At 40.2% G+C, this 20,835-nt stretch overlaps 1 protein-coding gene across 1 annotated transcript in view; it reads left to right on the top strand.

Moving 5' to 3' along the window:
- Positions 1 to 20,835, top strand: part of macrod2 (mono-ADP ribosylhydrolase 2) — a 430,410-nt gene that overhangs the window by 283,799 nt on the left and 125,776 nt on the right. Inside the window, exon 6 of the mRNA XM_030070312.1 lies at positions 16,025 to 16,146. Coding sequence (XP_029926172.1) covers positions 16,025 to 16,146 — 122 coding nt within the window. The remainder of the gene's footprint in view (positions 1 to 16,024; positions 16,147 to 20,835) is intronic.

Here is a 20,835-nt window from a genome sequence, read left to right as displayed (position 1 = left end):
ATGTAAGCTGCACATAAAGTATTGCATGAAATATACCTTAACTGCATCGAAATTGACTCGAATCCAAATCAAATTGAATAGGATTTGAATCACACTGGGAAATTTGTGTCAATACCCAGCCCTAGTTTTTACATGATATCTAATATTAGGTATTTAATTATTTGTCATAATAAGCAAAAACATGCCTGTAATATTGAGCGCATTTGTGATGCTCTTTCTTTTTCCTTCTCTGCCGTCATCATCTTTTGTAACTGCTCCTCTCTTGCTCTTTGCCCCTCGGCATCTGTTTGAATGTGGCAGCATCTCAATGACACTCTGAAAAAGCTCTTTGAAAGCCAAGTGTATGAATAATCACTAACACAACCCTAATCCATGTTTAAAGAAAGGAATATTAATGCACTAAAAACTGTATCCGCTTGGCATGCCGCAGATCACTGCAGGTCTGCTAAAAGCCCCTCTTTCAGACTGGAGCCTCAGCGAGCGTTAAGGGATCACTCTGCACTCTCTGTCACCATGACAACACCAGTTCCATGTCCGAGTGGGTGTACACACTTCATTTAGTAATCCTCAGCGACCGACATGGGAACAGCTGTGTGCATGCTGAGAGGGTCCAGGCTAGCAATCATGCCAAAATATACTTAATTACTGGAAATGTGGTCACTGTTGTGGGTATTATGGAATTAGAATTCAAGTGGCAAAGGCAGGTATCTATGTAGGCATTCCTGTCGGTGAGGCCTCTTCCTGGACTCGTGCTGTTTTACCTTGATACAGTGAAGCTGTGTCTGTTGTTTCCTGGGTGTGTTACAGTATGATTTTTGGCCAGGGCTAGTATGTTCACCTGGCGTATGCAGGTGACGAGACATACAAAGCATCTCACCTGATAACACTGAATTCCATTATCACTGAGCCGTGGCGAAACCATCGGGGAGTCATGTCAGTCTGCCTCTACCACAACACAGACCTTATCACCCTCAAATCCCGCCCTCCCATCGCCCTTACCCTCTTTTCACCCACCCACGCACGCACACACACACACACACGCACGTGCTCACACACACACTCCCCAGTCTCACCCCTGTCTGCCCTGACACTGACTTTATGCGATGTGCTTGCCCCTCCTTATCGGCTTCTATCACAACTACTGGGTCTCTTATGAGCACCAGCAGAATCAACTTAGATGCAGTTCAGCCACAGGAAACTCACAGAAAACTAATTTGACGACCCAAACTAGACTATAAACCCTCCCTCTCATCTTTTCCCCTGCTTACCTGTGGTGTTTCTTCAGCACACGTGCACTGGTGTAAAAGTAACCATTTAGTGGCACGGTGACTAAAATGCTTGTTAACAAAGGTGTTGTGCACTTTCATCAGCCCAAGATGATGAGGAGTGCATGCTGTAAAAAATCTCCATCTTAGTCTCATATTCAGTGTTAAAATCTTGTTTTTCTTAAAACAGATGGGAAAAATCTGACAGTGGGGTGAGATAATACTCCTGATTTTTTGTTTTTTTTTGTTTTTTTTTTTGTTTTGTTTTTTTGTTTTGTTTTGTTTTTTGCAATCAGGTGTAATTCTTGTGGGCTGATCTGCCTTCTTGTGCCTTTTTCGACATATTTATACCTGTTCCCTGAAAAAGTCCTGAAACAAGTGAGACTGCATCGGAAACTTGTGGGATTACCTCATCCACCTGACAGACTATTTTGTTTGGTTTAAGGAAAAAAAAGAAAAAAAAAAGAAGATTTTTGTCAGAAGTTTTTTGTTTGACTGAAGATGAGACCAGATTGAGATTTTTTTTTTTTTTTTTTTTTTTTTGCAATGTTGTTCCATGTGCAGATGCAGTGATTGAGCAATGTCACTATTAAACATAACTAAAAAAAAAAAAAAAAAAAAAAAAAAAAAAAAAAAACACTAGTTTTTCAACTGTGAGCAATTAGGAGCTACAGTATCTCTGTCTACAGTTCTGTGCTCTGAAAAGCAACTTTATATTCACAATCATGGACCTTTTTGTGTGTTAGCTCAAGGAGAGCAGACGATATCCTACGCTTGTATCTTTCACAAAGCTGCTTAATTTAGTTGTGTGGGAGTAGTTTCTTCAAAAATGACCAGAGGTTGTTGATTAAAACTGATTATTAATTTGCAAAGCGCATGCAAGAAAAGAACGTGCCAAAGGGTCAAGCACTTCTACATTGCTTGAGCGTCTCCCATAACACCATGCATCCTTGTATGACTGAGGCAAGGTAACGGCAGTAAGTTGAAGCATGTTTGTTTTGGTACCAAGCTTATAAATATAAACTTACCACACAATCCATTAAGCAGCAGTGAGTACCAATTTTTATTTATGCTTTAACCCCTATGATATATCGCATACACAATTTACATTTCCACCGACTATTTTTCAAAGCATGCGGCACTTTTTGTGATACGCATGTTGGAGATTCCCATGTGAATGCATCAGAAGAAACCTGTGTGGAAATAATGCAGTTCTGACTAAAATAATGTGAGACAGTATGTTCACTGTGATGGATGGGTTATCTCAAGGAATTTTCAAGCCCCTGCAAGTTGAATTTTGTACCACATTGAAATTAATGGAAATGGATAGCTGCATGGGAGGTAGGACTACCACTACTCAGAAGTGAGAACAAAATGGAAGGTTTTCAGTTGTTTTTGAGTGCACTAGATATAAAAAAGTGATGCATTTTCTAAGGTTGAACTGTTGAAATTCTCAATAATGTACATATAATGTAATATCATAGACCATAATGTAATTATTTTAGTTTACAAAAAGTAGGTCATTTTAGTAGGGCATTCTAGTGAGTACATAATTCACTCAATTTAATCGATATGTCATGGCTAAAATTGGACGAGGCATAAAGCGTGTTTTTAGTCAAAACAAAACTGTGCAAAATAACACTGTTTAGTAGTGATATCAAAACCTACACTGCATATTTATACAGGGAGATAATCACCAATCTAGGTAGCCTGCAGTGTGCTGCTCTCACAGACTGACAGCGAGGTGTGTTTAAAGATGAAGGATAAGGAACGAGAAACCCTGAAGAACCCTTTAACATGAGATGCTATCTCTCTCTCCCTAACTTTCTCTCTCTCTCTCTCTCTCTCTCTCTCTTTCCCTCTAAAAGCCGTTGAGCACTGTGAAGCAACGGCTCCATGATTGACACTAGATAGACATGTCCTCCTTACTTTACAGTGATTGGTAATTATTTGCTGTCATGTGAAAATGTGTGACAGGAGTCGTAATGAACACCAGCGTGGATGGTATGGAGACACCATCATGCATTTTTTTTTTTTTTTCCAGGTTGTTCATGTTGTTATTCATAGATAATGCCAAAGAACATATAAGAAAGAACATTAAATTATAGTGTTTTGTACAGTTCTTTCCATTCAAGACAGGTGTCACATTTAAAAAAAAGGATGTGACTGTCTTCATTTCACCATGTGCTTTATTTAGGTTGTACTTTCAGTTTACAATGACTTGTTTTTCATTTAATGTTTCATAGACGGCTTGATCAGTGAAGACGTGATATACTTCAAGTCACAGTTCCTCTGTATTTTTTTCCTTCTCTAACCTTAAATGTCACCTTTGTTAATGATTTCTCGTGATCGTCATTCACTTGTAAATATTTCCCAAGACTGGTCGAATGCTTCAACTTAATATGACATTTCAAATGTGATGGCAAAGTGGCTGACGTTCTGGTTTGTTTTTTCAGACAATTTTGAGATTTTTTCTGTTGGAATCTACTGATTTGTTCATAAAACTCAATTAAAATGTTCATATAGACAGGCTTCAGCAGTGCCAGCAGCTGCGTTGTCTTGACTTGCACTAGCCATGCTGCATGCTGGTTGCCGTAAATCCTTGGCCTCGGGGCCATAAAGCATAAAGCGTGCCATAAAGCGTTGAGTTAATGACACTCACGTCTACGCCCATTAATTGCAAACTGATATGCACAGTTCACTGTTCACAAAAAACATGCTAAACACAGTAAACAAAAACTGATCAACATGAATAGCAACTCACCATGGAGCAGCACTATGCCTTTTCTGTATGGGAGAAATCACAATGATACCGTCGACTCTTTTGGCTTATAGCAACGGCGCAGGGAGAAGTGGGGAGGAGACCTGAGTTTTGAAAGATGCTGAAACAGCAAGCCCATGAAGTCATGATAAACAAAGACAGCAAGTGCAGGCTTCTCGAGCCTTTTTCTGAATGAATAACAGTCAACAATAAACATTTAATGGCAAAGTCAATGCAAAAAAAAAGGTAATGGTGAGGGTACTCTAACCGGCCAGTAGATTGTTGAGTGTGTTGGCTGTTAGTTTTTCAGTCCAAGCAGCTTAAATTAGTTCTTGGGGCTTTTTGAAAATGCAGTGATAAGCAACAGTTTTATAAAGTAAACCTTCACAAATGTAAGATTATATTTTGATGCAGACAGGGTTTCTTTCTCCTTTTGGGGGTGTATTGTGTGTATGCATATAAACAAGCACATAAACTGTATATGTGAGGAAAGGTGCTTGCAAGGGTCACTCTGTTAATTCCCATTGCCTCAATTTGGTTGCATCCATATTCAGTCAGTTCAAAGAAAGTGAGCACTGGAAGCCAAGTAATCTTCATCACTGTGTTCACTCTTAGCTTCTCATGTAATTCACCCAAAGGCTCGGTTAACCACCCTTCTGCTGTGGCTGATTTGGGGAAGATTATCCATACCCCTTGTGTTTCGGCTGGCTGTGATGTTGCCTATAATGTAGCTTGAAGTTTCTGCTCTCCGTAGAATACTGTGATCTTCAGCATCCTGTAGTCATAAAATTACTTTGAAATTACACTACTCTAAATGTCCATAATTTCCCCTGATCATCAGCTGCTGCCTGCTGTAGAATGCTGCAGAAAGACATCCTTTTGAGAAAAACGCTGGATCTCATTTATGAAACATGAGCAGTACTTTCACTTTTGTGATGAAACTGATGTTAAATAGTTTGCTTTGAGAGTATGCCTACTTTTTCTCAATTACACTGCATAAAAGAAAGCAATATATGTAAAAAAAAAAAAAAAAAAATAGAAGAAGAAAACTATCAAATTTGGTGTAGATGCTATTTCAATTAATGACTGATCCATGCTCTTTTGGAGAGCCTAGTTAGAGGGCTGAAATAGTGCAAAGTCCCAAAAGAGCTAAGTTGGAGGCAAAGGAGGAGCGGGGGAGACACATTTTCCAAACAGCCAACCCGCAGTTCAACAAGGCCTGTTCCTTTTGCTTGGCTGCAGCGAGATTTTTAGTGAACAGTTTGGAATCAAACAACTTTTAACTTCTTGTACGGTTCTGTGGGAGAATGTAACACGTTCACCTACTCTGTGATCTTCCTCCATATCTCCCTGTTTCTGCAGCAGAACAGGGCGGTTATTTTTTTTCCAGTGGCAGTGAGTATGACCTCAATCTCGGCATTGCTGAAGTTTTTCTCTCCCACAGATGATATTTATGTGTGTTCCCCTTTGCCTAATGTGGCATTTCTTTCTGTAGGCAATACCAATTTGTTAATTCATGATAATTAAGGTTTTATGAATGTGCTTTTAATTTATGAGTGATTGGGGTTCATCAGCATATGCACATGAGTGAAACCAAAAAGAGATGCTTCTGAGCAGTTATTGCTTAAGATTCAGTTTGTATTATTTCACTAGGAAATGTACACATAAATCCGATGGGAGCACACTGTTCTTGCACAGCGTCACTCAAAATATCATACACCACTGAATTGCTTTTTTTTTTTTTTTTTTTTAGTTCATAGTTCATTTTTTATTGAACTGACCCAAAGCCTGTGGCTTCTCTTTAAGAATGCATTTGGAAAGTTTGTTTGACTGTGATATTACACACTCTCTTTTGCTCTCCTGTGGATTTTTTTTCCTTTTTTCTTTTTCTTTTTGTTTTTCTTTTCATTTTGAACAAAAACAAAAAATTCAATATTAATTGCATTGAGGTTTCAGTGAGAGTTTTGTTGCTTTTTCTATTGATCTTCCCCACTTCAATTTGCTCCAATGCATTACACTGTAGACTCTTTCGCAATCAAGCCATACAAAATGACAGAGGGTCAACAGTGGGTTGTTGCTCTACACCAAACATTGTACTCCAGGCTTAAAAAAAAAAAAAAAAAAAAAAAATCCCATGGTTTCATAGTGCAGCCAACAAGGCTTCGTATTCCTCCAAGACAGTTTTTTATAAGCAATCCATACAGTCTTCTCCATGATGCTGCTTCACTTCATTATGTTTTTGCAGTTCTTTTAATCATAAGGAAATGGTGATACATCTTAATTGTTTCAGCAGTCGCATGATGATCTGTTGTTAATGGTAAGAGTTTCAGGTTGAAAATGTGAGCCAGGCCACCGCCAGCAACAGTGAAATCAAGATGCGAGCCACAATGAAAGTGCAGTCAGTGTTTCCAGCATCAGTCATGGAACTTTATAGAAACACTAAATTTTATCAAGCCTCGCTCTTACAGACTAATAAGCCCACAATCCACTCTCCAAACAGATTCGGGCTTAACCCATAAAGATGGTGATTGCAGAGCCAGCATTTAAATTCAATTTTGGCTGAATTTCTTAATGGACTGTAAGTCATTATGTGCTTTGTTGATTCTTAAGTGTGCAAGATAATTGCCATGGGCAGCATGAAAGCGGTTTGATTATTGTCTGCTGGCTCTTGTGAATTATAATAGATCTAAATGATGCTCCCGCATCCACATGCATCTCTTTGCTACTAACAATGTTTATATTGTACCTCAAGGGTTGTTGGTGAGAATGGGACCATTCAAGACCGATCATAATAAAGTAAACAAGTTCAAATGTTTCCTATGTTTGACATGTTATTCTGCAGAATGGCAAAACAGCATCAAAGCCAGCATAGGCAACCAAAAATTAAAGATTGATTAGGTTGTGAAGTGCTGGTCCCTCTCTGAGATAGCATAGCACTTCTCGTCTAAATGAATTCTAGATATTTCAAAAAGACTTTTCAGTTGCTAAGAAAGTGGCGTCTTTGAAGTGTGCATGTCCCCTTGGTACTTCTTCTCCCAGAGCTGTGGAATATGTTAGTAGACTTGTCTAAGATGTTCGCACACATGCTGTACAGTTGGTGTGTGAAAGGGGGCGTTTGATGTCCATCCCGATCAATCTAACTTACCGAAAATCACTTGCCACTGTCTCTATTATGTCAACTCAGCAAGCTCAAAGGGAAATAATGGCCATGGAGTTCATTTTTCACTCACCTCTATACATTTATATTCATAAATTGTATGTGAGTGAGTTAAAAGCTCTTTGGTTCTGCCAGACAGGCTTGCTGCCTGAGACTCTATTTCACACAGCCCCCCGCCCCCATGACCTCAGGAGGAGTGCTAGAATTGTTCTGGGACAGCAGACAGAGATATTGCAATAATATGATATGCTATTGTGAAGTCAGTTTTTGATTACTTTTGTGATGGTTCATTTCTGATCCAAATAACAGTACATTAAAGTAATATTACTGGTATCCATTTTGACCATTTTGCTCCATTCTGTACTAATGCACTGTAAATAGGTCAGCCACTGTCTGAGAACTCTATAAAGGAGTTTGTAATATTCAGTAAGTGGACTTACTCTCTAAGTTTTGTTGCACAGAGCTAGACAGAGATTAGTTAATTGATGGACTAATTGTGAAACCAACTGATATGATAAAGTAGTCTATGTTTTTTGCAATTTAATGGTCACTGCATTACAAATAATGCATTAAATCAACTTAAAATAATTAATGCATATTAGTCATTCAGATGCTCACTCTGCCTATTGTGTTGACTGCAGCACTCAGCTGTGTTTACATGTGTTTAAATTACTAGCGGTGAAGTTGACAGCAGAATAAATATAATTCAGTCGTCTGGAGAATTTGAGGTGCTGCTTTTCTCATTGGGAGGTATTTGAGGCAGGATACCGCAATGCGATTTCACAACATTTCATTGGACTTTTTGCAAGTATATTATCCTATGCAACAATGGTACTTCACTGTATCAGGATTTTGAGAAAAACAGAGAAAAAAATCTTCCTGGAGCTATTCTCATTCTTGTTTAAACAAAGATCTTTTTCAATGTGGCAAGCGACACACAGAAGAATTATCTCTTGCACTTATTGCATAGTCTTCCTATTGTTATTGCGTTCCATACAGGATAAATACACATTTTAAAAGAAGCTTTTCCTGTATAACTGTAATTGCCACAGCACTCTTCAGGGTTGTATGGATACATCTTTACTGTTAGAAGAATGTGTATCTCTGCCAACAAAAGTGGAAAATATAAGTCATACACCCTGTTGCTGGGAATGTTTAGACAACAGTGTGAGGGTGGATATATTTTCTCCTTTCTCTTTGTATCAAATAATGAATTTCTGCTGCTGTGATTTTTATTAAGGCTGACTGAGCTCCACAGTAGTATTAGACGCACCACAAGTGTTCTCCCCGAGTAATTACGACACGTATGCATAGAATTGCTCATCCAACTCTTTTTTAAGTCTTTGTTTGAATAGGACTACAGTAAATGCAACCAAATGGTCCGTAGGCATGATATTCTTAACCGAGTAAGCATGCATGAAGATGAAATAATATTTTGCTGATTCCGTGCTCCATGCCGCCTCATTTGAGCACTCATGTACTGACTTTCAAGAACCAATGGCAGAAATGTGTGCTAATCACGGCGTGTTAGAGGCTCACAATAGGCAGTGCACATTTCACCAATTTAAAATAAAAAGGATCGACTGGATTGTCGAAACTTTTACGGGCTCCACTCCATTCCTCTTAGAGTTAAAGGTATTTTGCAGCAGACCTGCCCGGGCGTAATGGTCATGAGGAAAAGGCTGTAAACATTGCTGATGAAAATAAATACATGCTTTGCTCAGTATTATATGTGAAATGGAAAAAGGAAAGCTCATAATCAGCTTTGCCATTTAACAGTACCAATAAGTACAACAGACATCATCAATCTCATTATGATGCTTGATATGGTTATTTTGTACTGATTTAATTCTCCTGCATTTTACTTATATAAAAGGAATTAAAAAGAAAGGTGAGAATGGAAACTCATTAACAACTGGTGGATCTGGCAGGGCAAAAGTCTCAAAGGTAGCAGGCAGAGTTGGGATTTTGCACAAAGTCTGTTTGAGAAGAGTCCCTTGAACCCCTCAGCGACTCGCACTCTGTGTACAGAGAAGTATTCAAAGCTGTGTCTCATAATTTTCTCTCAGCAGACCTGCTATGCTTCTTTACAAATTCATTTTGAAGTTAATGGCTATATTATGTTCTTCCCCATGCATTTGATATTTCCTCAAAAGCTACTAAGGTGCATTATTTTAGAGGTGAGGGATCGCCTCTACAGTTTAGGATTAGTGTATATCAGTGATTTAGGAATTAATTCCCTGTCGTTTTTAATATCGTAGCCTCCCTTTAATGTTTTGCATCAGGACATTTCTTTTTATTCCTGTTTTCATTATCATACCAGAAATCAAGCAGTCAGTCCCAAGCCCTCAAACTGTGAGGCGACTAGTTGTGTTCTTTCATCATGGCTTATTCCCCTGCTAGGATGGAGACTCTGGAGGCTTGTTGTTGAAGGTTACACAGACATTTTTGTGTATATGTGTCTTTATATATGCAGTTCAGCGAAGTTAGATGCTCTGATACACTGAGATATATGTCAGGTAACAGAGGTGAATAATGATAAAAACAGATTTTTTGCACGGAGGAAAAAGCAAAAATAATGAAAAACACCCATGTTGGATACATTTTCTGTTAAAGGTTTTTGAACTCTGGTCGTGTGGTCATACCAAGTGTCGCTTACAAAATGTCATCTTTGTGAAATATGTGCATTTTAAAAGCACAGCGCAGTCATAGAGTTAAAAAAAAAAAAAAAAAAAAACATTGCCTTCATTTAGACTCAATTGAAAAATTTGTGAAATGTTTTCTCATATTCTTAGAGGGAGCCATAACAAGCTTTACCGTCAAGGTTAAATCACACAAATCCAGTGCAGTACATGGAAAACATTTACTTTCTCGTGTCTTTGCAGAGTGCATGGCTCCACACTGGTTTCCTTCAGTACACACTCACAAGTCCTCAGAAAATTATGTTCTTATACAATTCCTATAGTTTTACACCTGCTTTGCTAATAAGCCGGAGTTCTTGCAGCTTTGCAAATAAGCTTGGGGTTTTGAAATAAGCTCGGTTTTAGAAATAGCTGTCCATTTCCCTCAGAACAAAACATCTAGCCTCAGTTCCTCCTAGCCCGCGGGCCCAAGGGTACGGTGGTCTTTTTTTGTTTAAATTTACAGAGACACTGAAGCGGCTACCGAAGTCTGTTTTGGAACTCTGCAGTCACTAACTATCCTTTCTCTAATATCCTTCCTTAGTTACAAAGTGAAACATGTCTTTCACCTTACAAAAACATTGCTGTATAAATATTTATTTGACGTGGAAGTGTTGAGGATATGAGTTGAGACATGGGTACTGGTGAGATAAGAACTGTTTAAATTTTCATGAATTCACCAGTAGTCTGGTTTTTGGCGCTTGCCCACACTCTAATTGGCATGTTGCCGTTCTTGTAGCGAAGAACTTCATGAATTATGCACGAAAAACAACTTACCACGTGCCCCATTATAGCCACGTTGTGCTGTGCAATTTTCAGCCTGCTACTCTGGAAAAAGACAATACTTCAGACAGCTCCGGTCTCATTACAGTCTAACCTCAACTTAGCTTGGGATTCACCACGTGCGCCTCTTGTTTCTTAAGACGGACCTTTACCAACACAAAATCTCACTCTGTAAGCAACACCAGCCAAAGCCTCTTGATGATGGCAGTTCCCCATGCATTTTATCACCCTGACCTATTAAGCAGCCAGACATACAACTGAGAACTAAATTTAATCCATAAATGATGTATGATCAACTGGAGGAGAAATACACATAGCTAAGATTTATTCAGTTTGAAAATAAGGTTAAGTGTTCTGTATTAAGAGTAAATGGTAAGGTTATGTGTTGTTAAAGAGGGAAACGGTGGAGGTGACTCTGCATTTTGTTCACCAGGTTGCTGCGTTTTACTTGCCTACACTCACATGTACCAGCTATGAATTTTCAGTATTCATACTTTAACAGGGTTTAATATTTTAGCACACAGAACGGGTGACTTGATGTGTTAAACTGCAAATGAACAATCAATATTTAATGGGCTATGAATTGAAATTTCTGTGTTCTGAACAGCTAAAGCTATTGAATGAATTAAATGACTGTTACTGTGTATTCTGAAACATGTTTTTGAATAAACTGTAAACCACTAATGAAGGACAGTCTCCTGTATTATAGTTGCAGTGGCATGGTATTGCTCTCTCACCTTGATGACCTTGATGACTTCTAATTAATTATCAGTTATATGGCAGAATATGTCATAAATGCTTGCTTTATTCAAACAAATTACTTTTGCAGTGTGCACTGCAATTCAGCATACCAGGAATTAGTCTGTGCTAATACAAAACCTGTGGTGACCTTTGCTGGATAATCTTAACGTCCTCTTTGTCTCTGTCAGTCTGTCACTTTTCATTTCTCGCGCTCTCTCTCCTTCCAACTCCCTTTCTCCCTCAGAGGGAATGTGAGGTAAAACAGGAATGCTCTGTGGATGATACTGAGTCACTTGTATATTGTCGCTGACCTGTCCTGTCCAACACTGAGAAGGCCAAGGGTAGCCGAGCGGAATGTAAAAGATTATGTCTCTGTCAAGTCACTGCTTAGATTCTCTTATTTTCCTGTCATCACTCCTATGATTCAATTAAGGAACCGCATTCCTCAGCCTGGCCTGGCCAGACAAGGAGGCCAGTGATTGACAGGCAGAGACATTACTATGCGTAGAGAAGGAGAGTACTGGGAGAGATATGAATATTTGAGCAGATGGCATAAAAGAATCTTGTAATTGATTTTCTATTTGGGCTGCTGTTTTATTAACTGAATAAATGTGTTCATTTTAGGCGCTAGGTTGTCCATGCCATCCCAGTTGTCTCATTGTGAAGCCAAACTTTATCATATTTGTATTTGATGATGATATTGCAGGTTCTAAAAACCTTGGCCAGGCTGCTCAGAGTAAGGATTTACAGTATGGTGGTTGTGCTTAGCTTAATGCTGCCTGGCACACTTCCCCTGCAACCTGATCTCACAGAAATCCGTGAAATGAGCACGACCTCTTAACAACGCATTGCGTGCTCCTGGCACATAACCTGTTGTAATTACGTGTGGCCACCACAGAAACAGCGTCCACTGAAAGTCAATTAGGATCCGTGTCGTATGGCCACCACGCAAACGCTGTCCACTGAAAGTCAATTTCACGTGGGTGGTAGTTCATAGATCCCGGAAGTGCAAATATAATCAAAATAAAATAATAAAATAAAAATAAAAAATCGCCAGTTTTCTAGACTAGGCCTACCATATTGACCCGCATAAAAGACGACCCTGATTTTAAGATGACCCCTCTTTTTCAAGACCATTTTTTGGAAAATAGGCTACTTTTTATATGGACAAAATCTTGTTTGAATAAAAAAGCCACCGGCCTGCATCAGGCGGGTCGGTCGCGGCACCGGCTGGTACCGCGCCCACCCGGTCAGGTCTGCGGGATCTGACAGGTGAGCGGTCAGTGCCGCGGTCGGCCCGCCTGGTGCCATGGCCGGTAGGAGTAGTATCTAACATGGAAGGGCGCAAGCCAGTAATTTCGCCTAGGGCGGCACATAGGCAGAACCGCCACTGTATAGTTTATAATGTCATCATTTTCATATTTTTCTAGTCCACAAAAATCACATTTTAAGCCATTTTGAAATCAATGAACGAAATTTTATTTTAATCTGAAAAACACCGGCGTTACCAAGGCAACGCGCTTCATGCCTGGTGACTCCCGGCTTCTCGGCTTCAAAGACGTCACGCCGTGGGTGGTGGTTCATAGATCCCGGAAGTGCAAATTTAATCGGTATTCTGAAAAAAAGGTCTGATTATTAGCCATAACGTTGTAACCACCCAAGGCAGACTTACCACGAGCTATGAGGATGTGTAACGATGGCATGTGTCCACAAGTCCCGTATAATATCAACTTTATTTTAAGAAAACACGTTTATTTGCGATATCATATCACGGAGAAGCACTACATTACCCATAATCCTAGTGTTTATCAGCGACGTGTCTGAATCGACAGCTTTCATCAATAAAGTCAATAAAATCTAATAAAGTGCATGAAAGTTGATAATGTGCTGATATGTTACGCCATTGAACACAACCCTTTCAGTCAGCGAAACAGAGCGGGTGGAAAAACCGTCGGAACACGTCAAAAATAGCACTAAAGATTTATATAGTCTATATATATATATTTTTTTTTCATAACACATCTTTACTCGTGGTATAAACATAGGCTACATGTTAAGGTTATGCTTTCGCTGTTGAAAAACTACCGTATGTATGGTTTTTAAACCTAAATTCACAATGTTTATCCTAACCCGGAAGAGGGGTACCAGAACTACAATTCGTGCAGAGTTGCAACACACAGAGCTGTCCTGCGCCATAGCTTTTGTAGTTCTAACATGTTATGTCTATTATATGAAGTGGTGATCACTAATTTTGCAATCTTAATCAAAGTTTTTGGGTGTGGGAAGAACGCCTGAATGGTCAGATTTTAATTTTTTTTTTCTTAAGATAGTGAAATCATGTTTTTTCCATGTTTTGACACTAGTCGGTGGCGCCCCCTATTGGTTTGCCATCGGACATGATAGTAGAGGTCAAGAGCTTTCCAAAAATGTTGACCCCATGTCTCTACCATTTTTTGTTGCTGCACTGTAAGCCTTTAAAAGTGTCTCAGGTGCAAGATTCTAAGGGCACTTGTGGGGAGCAGGAACTGCCCACTGGTCTCACACTGAGATATGTTACTCCATAGGTCAAGACCTTTCAAACGATGTCTTCATTGTTGTTCTGTGACAAAGTTTGATTTTCATCATGCTCCAAGTCAAGGCTGTCTCAGGTGTACATCTGCAGACCTCTTTTAGGTCCAAGCTTGATAAAATCAGTCAAACTTCTTTAAGGGGGTATGTAATGGCCAAATTTATTTAGAATATTGATGTTAGTCATATACACAGTCATACTTTTCAATTTGGACCATTTCAAAGCTTTTTTTCCCCATAAAATACTCAATGTTTCATATTTCAGATTTTCCCATTAACTTAATATGGCCACCTGAGACACTTTTAAAGGCTTACAGTGCAGCAACAAAAAATGGTAGAGACATGGGGTCAACATTTTGGAAAGCTCTTGACCTCTACTATCATGTCCGATGGCAAACCAATAGGGGGCGCCACCGACTAGTGTCAAAACATGGAAAAAACATGATTTCACTATCTTAAGAAAAAAAAAAATTAAAATCTGACCATTCAGGCGTTCTTCCCACACCCAAAAACTTTGATTAAGATTGCAAAATTAGTGATCACCACTTCATATAATAGACATAACATGTTAGAACTACAAAAGCTATGGCGCAGGACAGCTCTGTGTGTTGCAACTCTGCACGAATTGTAGTTCTGGTACCCCTCTTCCGGGTTAGGATAAACATTGTGAATTTAGGTTTAAAAACCATACATACGGTAGTTTTTCAACAGCAAAAGCATAACCTTAACATGTAGCCTATGTTTATACCACGAGTAAAGATGTGTTATGAAGAAAAAAAAATATATATAGACTATATAAATCTTTAGTGCTATTTTTGACGTGTTCCGACGGTTTTTCCACCCGCTCTGTTTCGCTGACTGAAAGGGTTGTGTTCAATGGCGTAACATATCAGCACATTATCAACTTTCATGCACTTTATTAGATTTTATTGACTTTATTGATGAAAGCTGTCGATTCAGACACGTCGCTGATAAACACTAGGATTATGGGTAATGTAGTGCTTCTCCGTGATATGATATCGCAAATAAAACGTGTTTTCTTAAAATAAAGTTGATATTATACGGGACTTGTGGACACATGCCATCGTTACACATCCTCATAGCTCGTGGTAAGTCTGCCTTGGGTGGTTACAACGTTATGGCTAATAATCAGACCTTTTTTTCAGAATACCGATTAAATTTGCACTTCCGGGATCTATGAACCACCACCCACGGCGTGACGTCTTTGAAGCCGAGAAGCCGGGAGTCACCAGGCATGAAGCGCGTTGCCTTGGTAACGCCGGTGTTTTTCAGATTAAAATAAAATTTCGTTCATTGATTTCAAAATGGCTTAAAATATGATTTTTGTGGACTAGAAAAATATGAAAATGATGACATTATAAACTATACAGTGGCGGTTCTGCCTATGTGCCGCCCTAGGCGAAATTACTGGCTTGCGCCCTTCCATGTTAGATACTACTCCTACCGGCCATGGCACCAGGCGGGCCGACCGCGGCACTGACCGCTCACCTGTCAGATCCCGCAGACCTGACCGGGTGGGCGCGGTACCAGCCGGTGCCGCGACCGACCCGCCTGATGCAGGCCGGTGGCTTTTTTATTCAAACAAGATTTTGTCCATATAAAAAGTAGCCTATTTTCCAAAAAATGGTCTTGAAAAAGAGGGGTCATCTTAAAATCAGGGTCGTCTTTTATGCGGGTCAATATGGTAGGCCTAGTCTAGAAAACTGGCGATTTTTTATTTTTTATTTTATTATTTTATTTTGATTAAATTTGCACTTCCGGGATCTATGAACTACCACCCACGTGAAATTGACTTTCAGTGGACAGCGTTTGCGTGGTGGCCATACGACACGGATCCTAATTGACTTTCAGTGGATGCTGTTTCTGTGGTGGCCACACGTAATTATAACAGGTTATGTGCCAGGAGCACGCAATGCGTTGTTAAGAGGTCGTGCTCATTTCACGGATTTCTGTGAGATCAGGTTGTCCCCTGACTAGACAGACAACTGCAGACAGACAAATGTGGGCTGTGTTGAAATGAGCTTTTTGTGTTGTGCCTCTCCAACAGATGTGATCCACACTGTGGGCCCAGTGGCCAGAGGTCATGTGGGCAATGCTGAGACCAATGACCTCACTTCCTGCTACCAGAACTCCCTCAAGCTGGTGATGGAGCATGGCTTGAGCACTGTGGTGAGTATTGTGCGCTGCAGTACCATGTTCAGACCCATCTCAGTCAGGGAAGAATTTTGTCTCTGTTCTTTACAGCTTCAAAGACATGAATTATATGTCTCAGTATTTTTTTTGTTCTTTCATTGAGTAAGCTTCCAACAAGAAAAAGCTGTGTTTGAAAATTTAAGGAAATTTGGACAAGGTACAAGAACAAAAGGATTTAGCATCTTTCATTTAAGATACAGTGCTGAAAAGCCTTCATCTTTATTGAAACAAAAACAACCGAGAACACAAAAAATGGTGACGCTTCATGTTTGTCAAATGAAAGCTTTTCTGTGTAGACTACTTTGTCTTGACATTAAATGAAAGGCAAGCCTTTGTATCCACCACTCCATATTGAAGCACCAAGAATAACAGCCAGTTTTTTGCTTTGTCATCGTTTGGTAAGCCAGTTTGAGAGTAAAAACTATGACCTTTCTTGAATTATTTAAAGGCTTGTGACATGGATTTGTGATTTACTATTTGTACCCCAAGTAAATTAATTGTCTGGCACTAAGGAGGAGTCAATGAAGGCGTTTTGATTGGTGTGTGTACTGAAGAGACTGTGTGTGTGTGGGTGTGTGTGTGTGTGTGTACTCCTGCCTGAAAAAAGATACTGTATTCTCCGCTTTAAAGCACTGGAAAAGCACTGGGTTTAGCAGATCTGGCTGAATCCCAAGGGCTTGAAATGAGACAATGCCCACACACTCCACAGCTGGCAGCAGCAGATCATTCATACACTGTCCCAGCCTGCAGCCTGTTCTGGTCTGTATGTTCCAGTCTGGTCCACATGACTTATGGATTTGCCCTACCCGCAGAGGGTAAACAAATCAGTATCACACCAAATTGTCACAAATCAGATTTCCACCACCAACCAATAGCCCTGCAGTCTCATCAGAGGCCAATCAATGGAAGTACCAACCAAGAGGAGAGAAGAGATAAATGAGTGCCAGTCTCATTATAGATGATTGTGACAATTTTCTGTTCAGTTGATGATTCATTGTGAGTGTGACGGACACCTCTAGGTAGCAATTAAATGGATCATGAAGCCAAATGACTGAGGTAGTTACAATAAATGTCTTGAAGTTGCACGAGGACCAACACAGTCTGCCCGCTGATCTTTACAGTCCTCTTATTACGACTGTGCATACCAACAGATGACGCTGATGCGCCACACTCATGGCATTTCATTAGAATGTAATTTGCACAATAGCATAATTTCCTTGTTGGTGTTAGAGACTACACAGGCAGTGGTTTGAGCTCAAGGTCGATGGGAAACACTTGAGGACGGTGAAGCTCTGGGCCTTGCCTGGGGCTACCCGGACAGAGGGAATGCCTTCTCATCAGCATCGGGCCTCACAGGCATCATTCAGAGACCCTTTACGCACCCAGCTTCCTTTTTTTTTCTTTTTTTTTTCACCTGCTAGCGTTCCGATCCTTGTTTTGTTTCAGGAACATTCCAGAGATTTATTTAGCTTAGGCCTATCTCTTGATTTATTTGTCCAATACTTCATATCTATAGAAGCAGAGATCCTGGTTTTACTGGGAGCTGGCTGGATCCTGTCTAATGTATTTGCACAGCTGCTCCGTGTTGAGCGGGCCTTCAGTGAAAACAGTGGTGTTCCCTGATTGACTGGCCTTGTAGGATGAGCCCAGTCATTACATTTTCCTTCGCCGCAATCCATTTGGTCTCTCCTAGCCACAAAGATAGCAGAAAAGACCAAAATAAAAGAGAAATACTGTAGCTACTGTTTCTTTTCTTCAAACAAAAGTGAGACCTTGGTTTGGTTTTATTCTCTTCTGTCTTGTTATAGAGGAAGACTTAGTTTGACCGAGGTTCAAGGCCTTTAGCTGTAAAAACTCTCTGGTCCAAAGTCTTTGTTAGAGGACATTCATCCAGTCTCTTGGTGCAGAGCACAATGAGTCCAGGTTTTTGGTTAGCCGATCAGCACTAAGCTCATTTCGACTCATCTGAAAGGGTTTCACTCTGAGCTTTGCAGTGTGAGAGAAACCAGAGAGGGAGAGCCCACCATAGATGGGCACCCTGCCAAGTGGGTCTACAGAATGAGCAAAAAAAGGGGGGGCTGCATTAGGGAGTGCTAGACGCCGGCTACCTAATGGGGATTCCAGGGCATTACAAAGAGATAGGAGTCAAAACAAAGGCTAACACAAAATAAACTTGAGCATGAAAGATTAAAAAGAAGCAACGCTTGGTAGTTAATCCCCGTTTCTTAGAGCTAAAAGCCGTCTTTTAGGCTGACAAACAGCACAGCTACCACGGTCAGAATCTCCTCATGCATGTAGCATACCGAGACAGAAAGTTATATTGGAATGTCACTGAATCTCAGGACACTCCCTGTACCTTAGCATAGCTCAGTTGTCCGAACAGGCTTTCACTGCTAGTAGCCCCAGAAGTCAGAAATTTGATAGAAGAGTTTTTCCTGTGCCCAAGTGATGTTATTTGCAGCTCTACTGGGAATGAGCTAGAGAAGATGACAAATGTGGCTTTTACAGTACCCAGGGCAATTCCTGCCAAGGTTCAGATTTTGGATATCGTTTCTAGTTTGTATTGGTTACTTTTTCTATATGAAGCTTTTTGGGGGGAGTAAAAGCTGAAATAAACATTTTGAGTTCACATAGTCAGTCTCCCAGTCGGTGGTAGGGCAGCTCTGAGTAGCACATCTTGATGACAACCAAACTGGATTATTCCCACATGTCCTGGAAAACCTGGAAATCCTGGCAATTTATGGACTAGTTTTCCAGTCATGGAAATTAGAAAACTTATAAAATGTTGTGGAAAATGTCATGAAATCCTGAGAATTTAGAAAAAAAAAATATTAAGTTCATCTGAGATTACATTTTCAAATGTTTTCCTCTATTCTCATTGCACATTTTAAGCCACTGATGTCATTCTGAGACATAAACCTCATGCATTTTTGAGCTATTTAGCCACTTTCTCTATTTTGAATTATTCTAAGACCTTCTTTGAGTAACAACTGACATGTGTATAACTCACTGAATATGCCCTTGACAAATCCTGGAAAATGATTTCCTTGAAAGTGTGGGACCCCTGTCTTGTTTCTCTGTTTTTAGTTTAGGGAGGGTTATGTTCAATATTGACTGACCTGTCGGGGGCCAAAAAACAGCATAAGTGAATTCTTGAACTGAATTTTGTTCTGTTGCAAGATTTTTTTTGCTGTCTTTGAAAGACTTAATGCACTTATTCAGATGAATTTTATTTTCTCTTCAGAGAAGTTCACATTTTAACAAACAAACAAACAAGCAAGCAACGAAAAAGCATTAGTTTTACACATAATTGCTCACACATTTTTTGGCTTACAACTCATACTTTTTTGCCAAGTCTATATTGGCCGAGATGTAAAGGCAGATGGGCACATCTTGTGTTTATATTATCGCACATGGTCCGTAGGGTGCACTGCTAGAAGAAGCTGCAAGTCCAGACTCTTAGTGAGGGATGGTCTTCAGATGAAAAATGACGATCAACCTGAGCCAAGAAACCTGCCGTTTAACCCCCACACTGAAGTTGAAAGCTATTTGGAACAGTCAAGGGTTTAACATCTTCACTCTGTCTCAGTCTGCATAAATATCAGATGGCTGGATGAGAGCTCCTCCACTCATCCAGAGTCTGGATTTTGTGAAATGCCTTTGGAGCAGTGTTTATATGTCATTTGATTGCAGCATATGCTTTAAAGTGATTGCGTGCGTGTAGATGTGGTGTATACAGAACATACATGTACTCACTTCTGTAGGACATGTATGTGAGTGTGTCGCGTTGACAGTGACACTCTTTGCTCAGTTTTTTCTTCACCCTAAGGACTCTCAAGCTCCAATGCTTTTTTTTTTCTTTTTTTCTTGCTGTGGCTGAGAGAGCAAGCTGTCACAGCTCCCTGGGCTCTGACTGGCCACAGCCCATGGTCAGGACGCCAGCATCGCTGGCTAGGCTCTGCAACATCACACAGGGGAGTCGTGGGAGCCGTGCAGCCTGTGAGCAGAGTTGCAGCTTTGGGCTTATGTGCAGCACACTGTTAAACAGCCCCCTCCTCTGCCCAGTGCTTGTACACTACGCTGTTTGTTTCCAGAGGAGGCTCAGGAGCCAAAGCGGAAATACAGCTGGAAATAAAGGTTTTTGGTGGATTGAGTTTGTAGATGAACTGTGATAATAACACTGCCTCACCAGTCGACGGGAGTGACGACACTCCAGCAGGCTATCAATATATGCCTGAGCCAAGACACATTGTATAGGTCTCATCATGGTTAGTTTGATATATGGAGCATGCCGTGTTATTATGGTCCATTTGGAAACAGCTGGGCATGTTGGGGAAACTCACTACTCAGCAGTACCACACTACTGAATTGGCCAGGAAATGAAAATGAAAGATTTTCAGTGATGGTGTTGATGAGTTAAGGCTCTACCCAGGGGGAAAGAGAGGCAGATTGGAATCTTTACTGTATAAGCTTGAAGGGCTGATTTCAACAACTGGCTGAGCCCTGCCATTTGCACAGTCTGCTGTCTGAGAGTATAATTGCTTTGATCCAAAACCAGTTTATTTCTGGCGATAGATGGATTCTTCACCTCTTTCAGTGAGTGTGTGTGTGTGTGTGTGTGCATGTGCAATCATATGCACATGTGTGTACTTGTACATAATGCAT

Source organism: Myripristis murdjan, chromosome 15 (assembly GCF_902150065.1).
Source record: "Myripristis murdjan chromosome 15, fMyrMur1.1, whole genome shotgun sequence".
Taxonomy (NCBI): Eukaryota; Metazoa; Chordata; class Actinopteri; order Holocentriformes; family Holocentridae; genus Myripristis; species Myripristis murdjan.
This window is presented reverse-complemented; position numbering and strand designations above follow the sequence as displayed.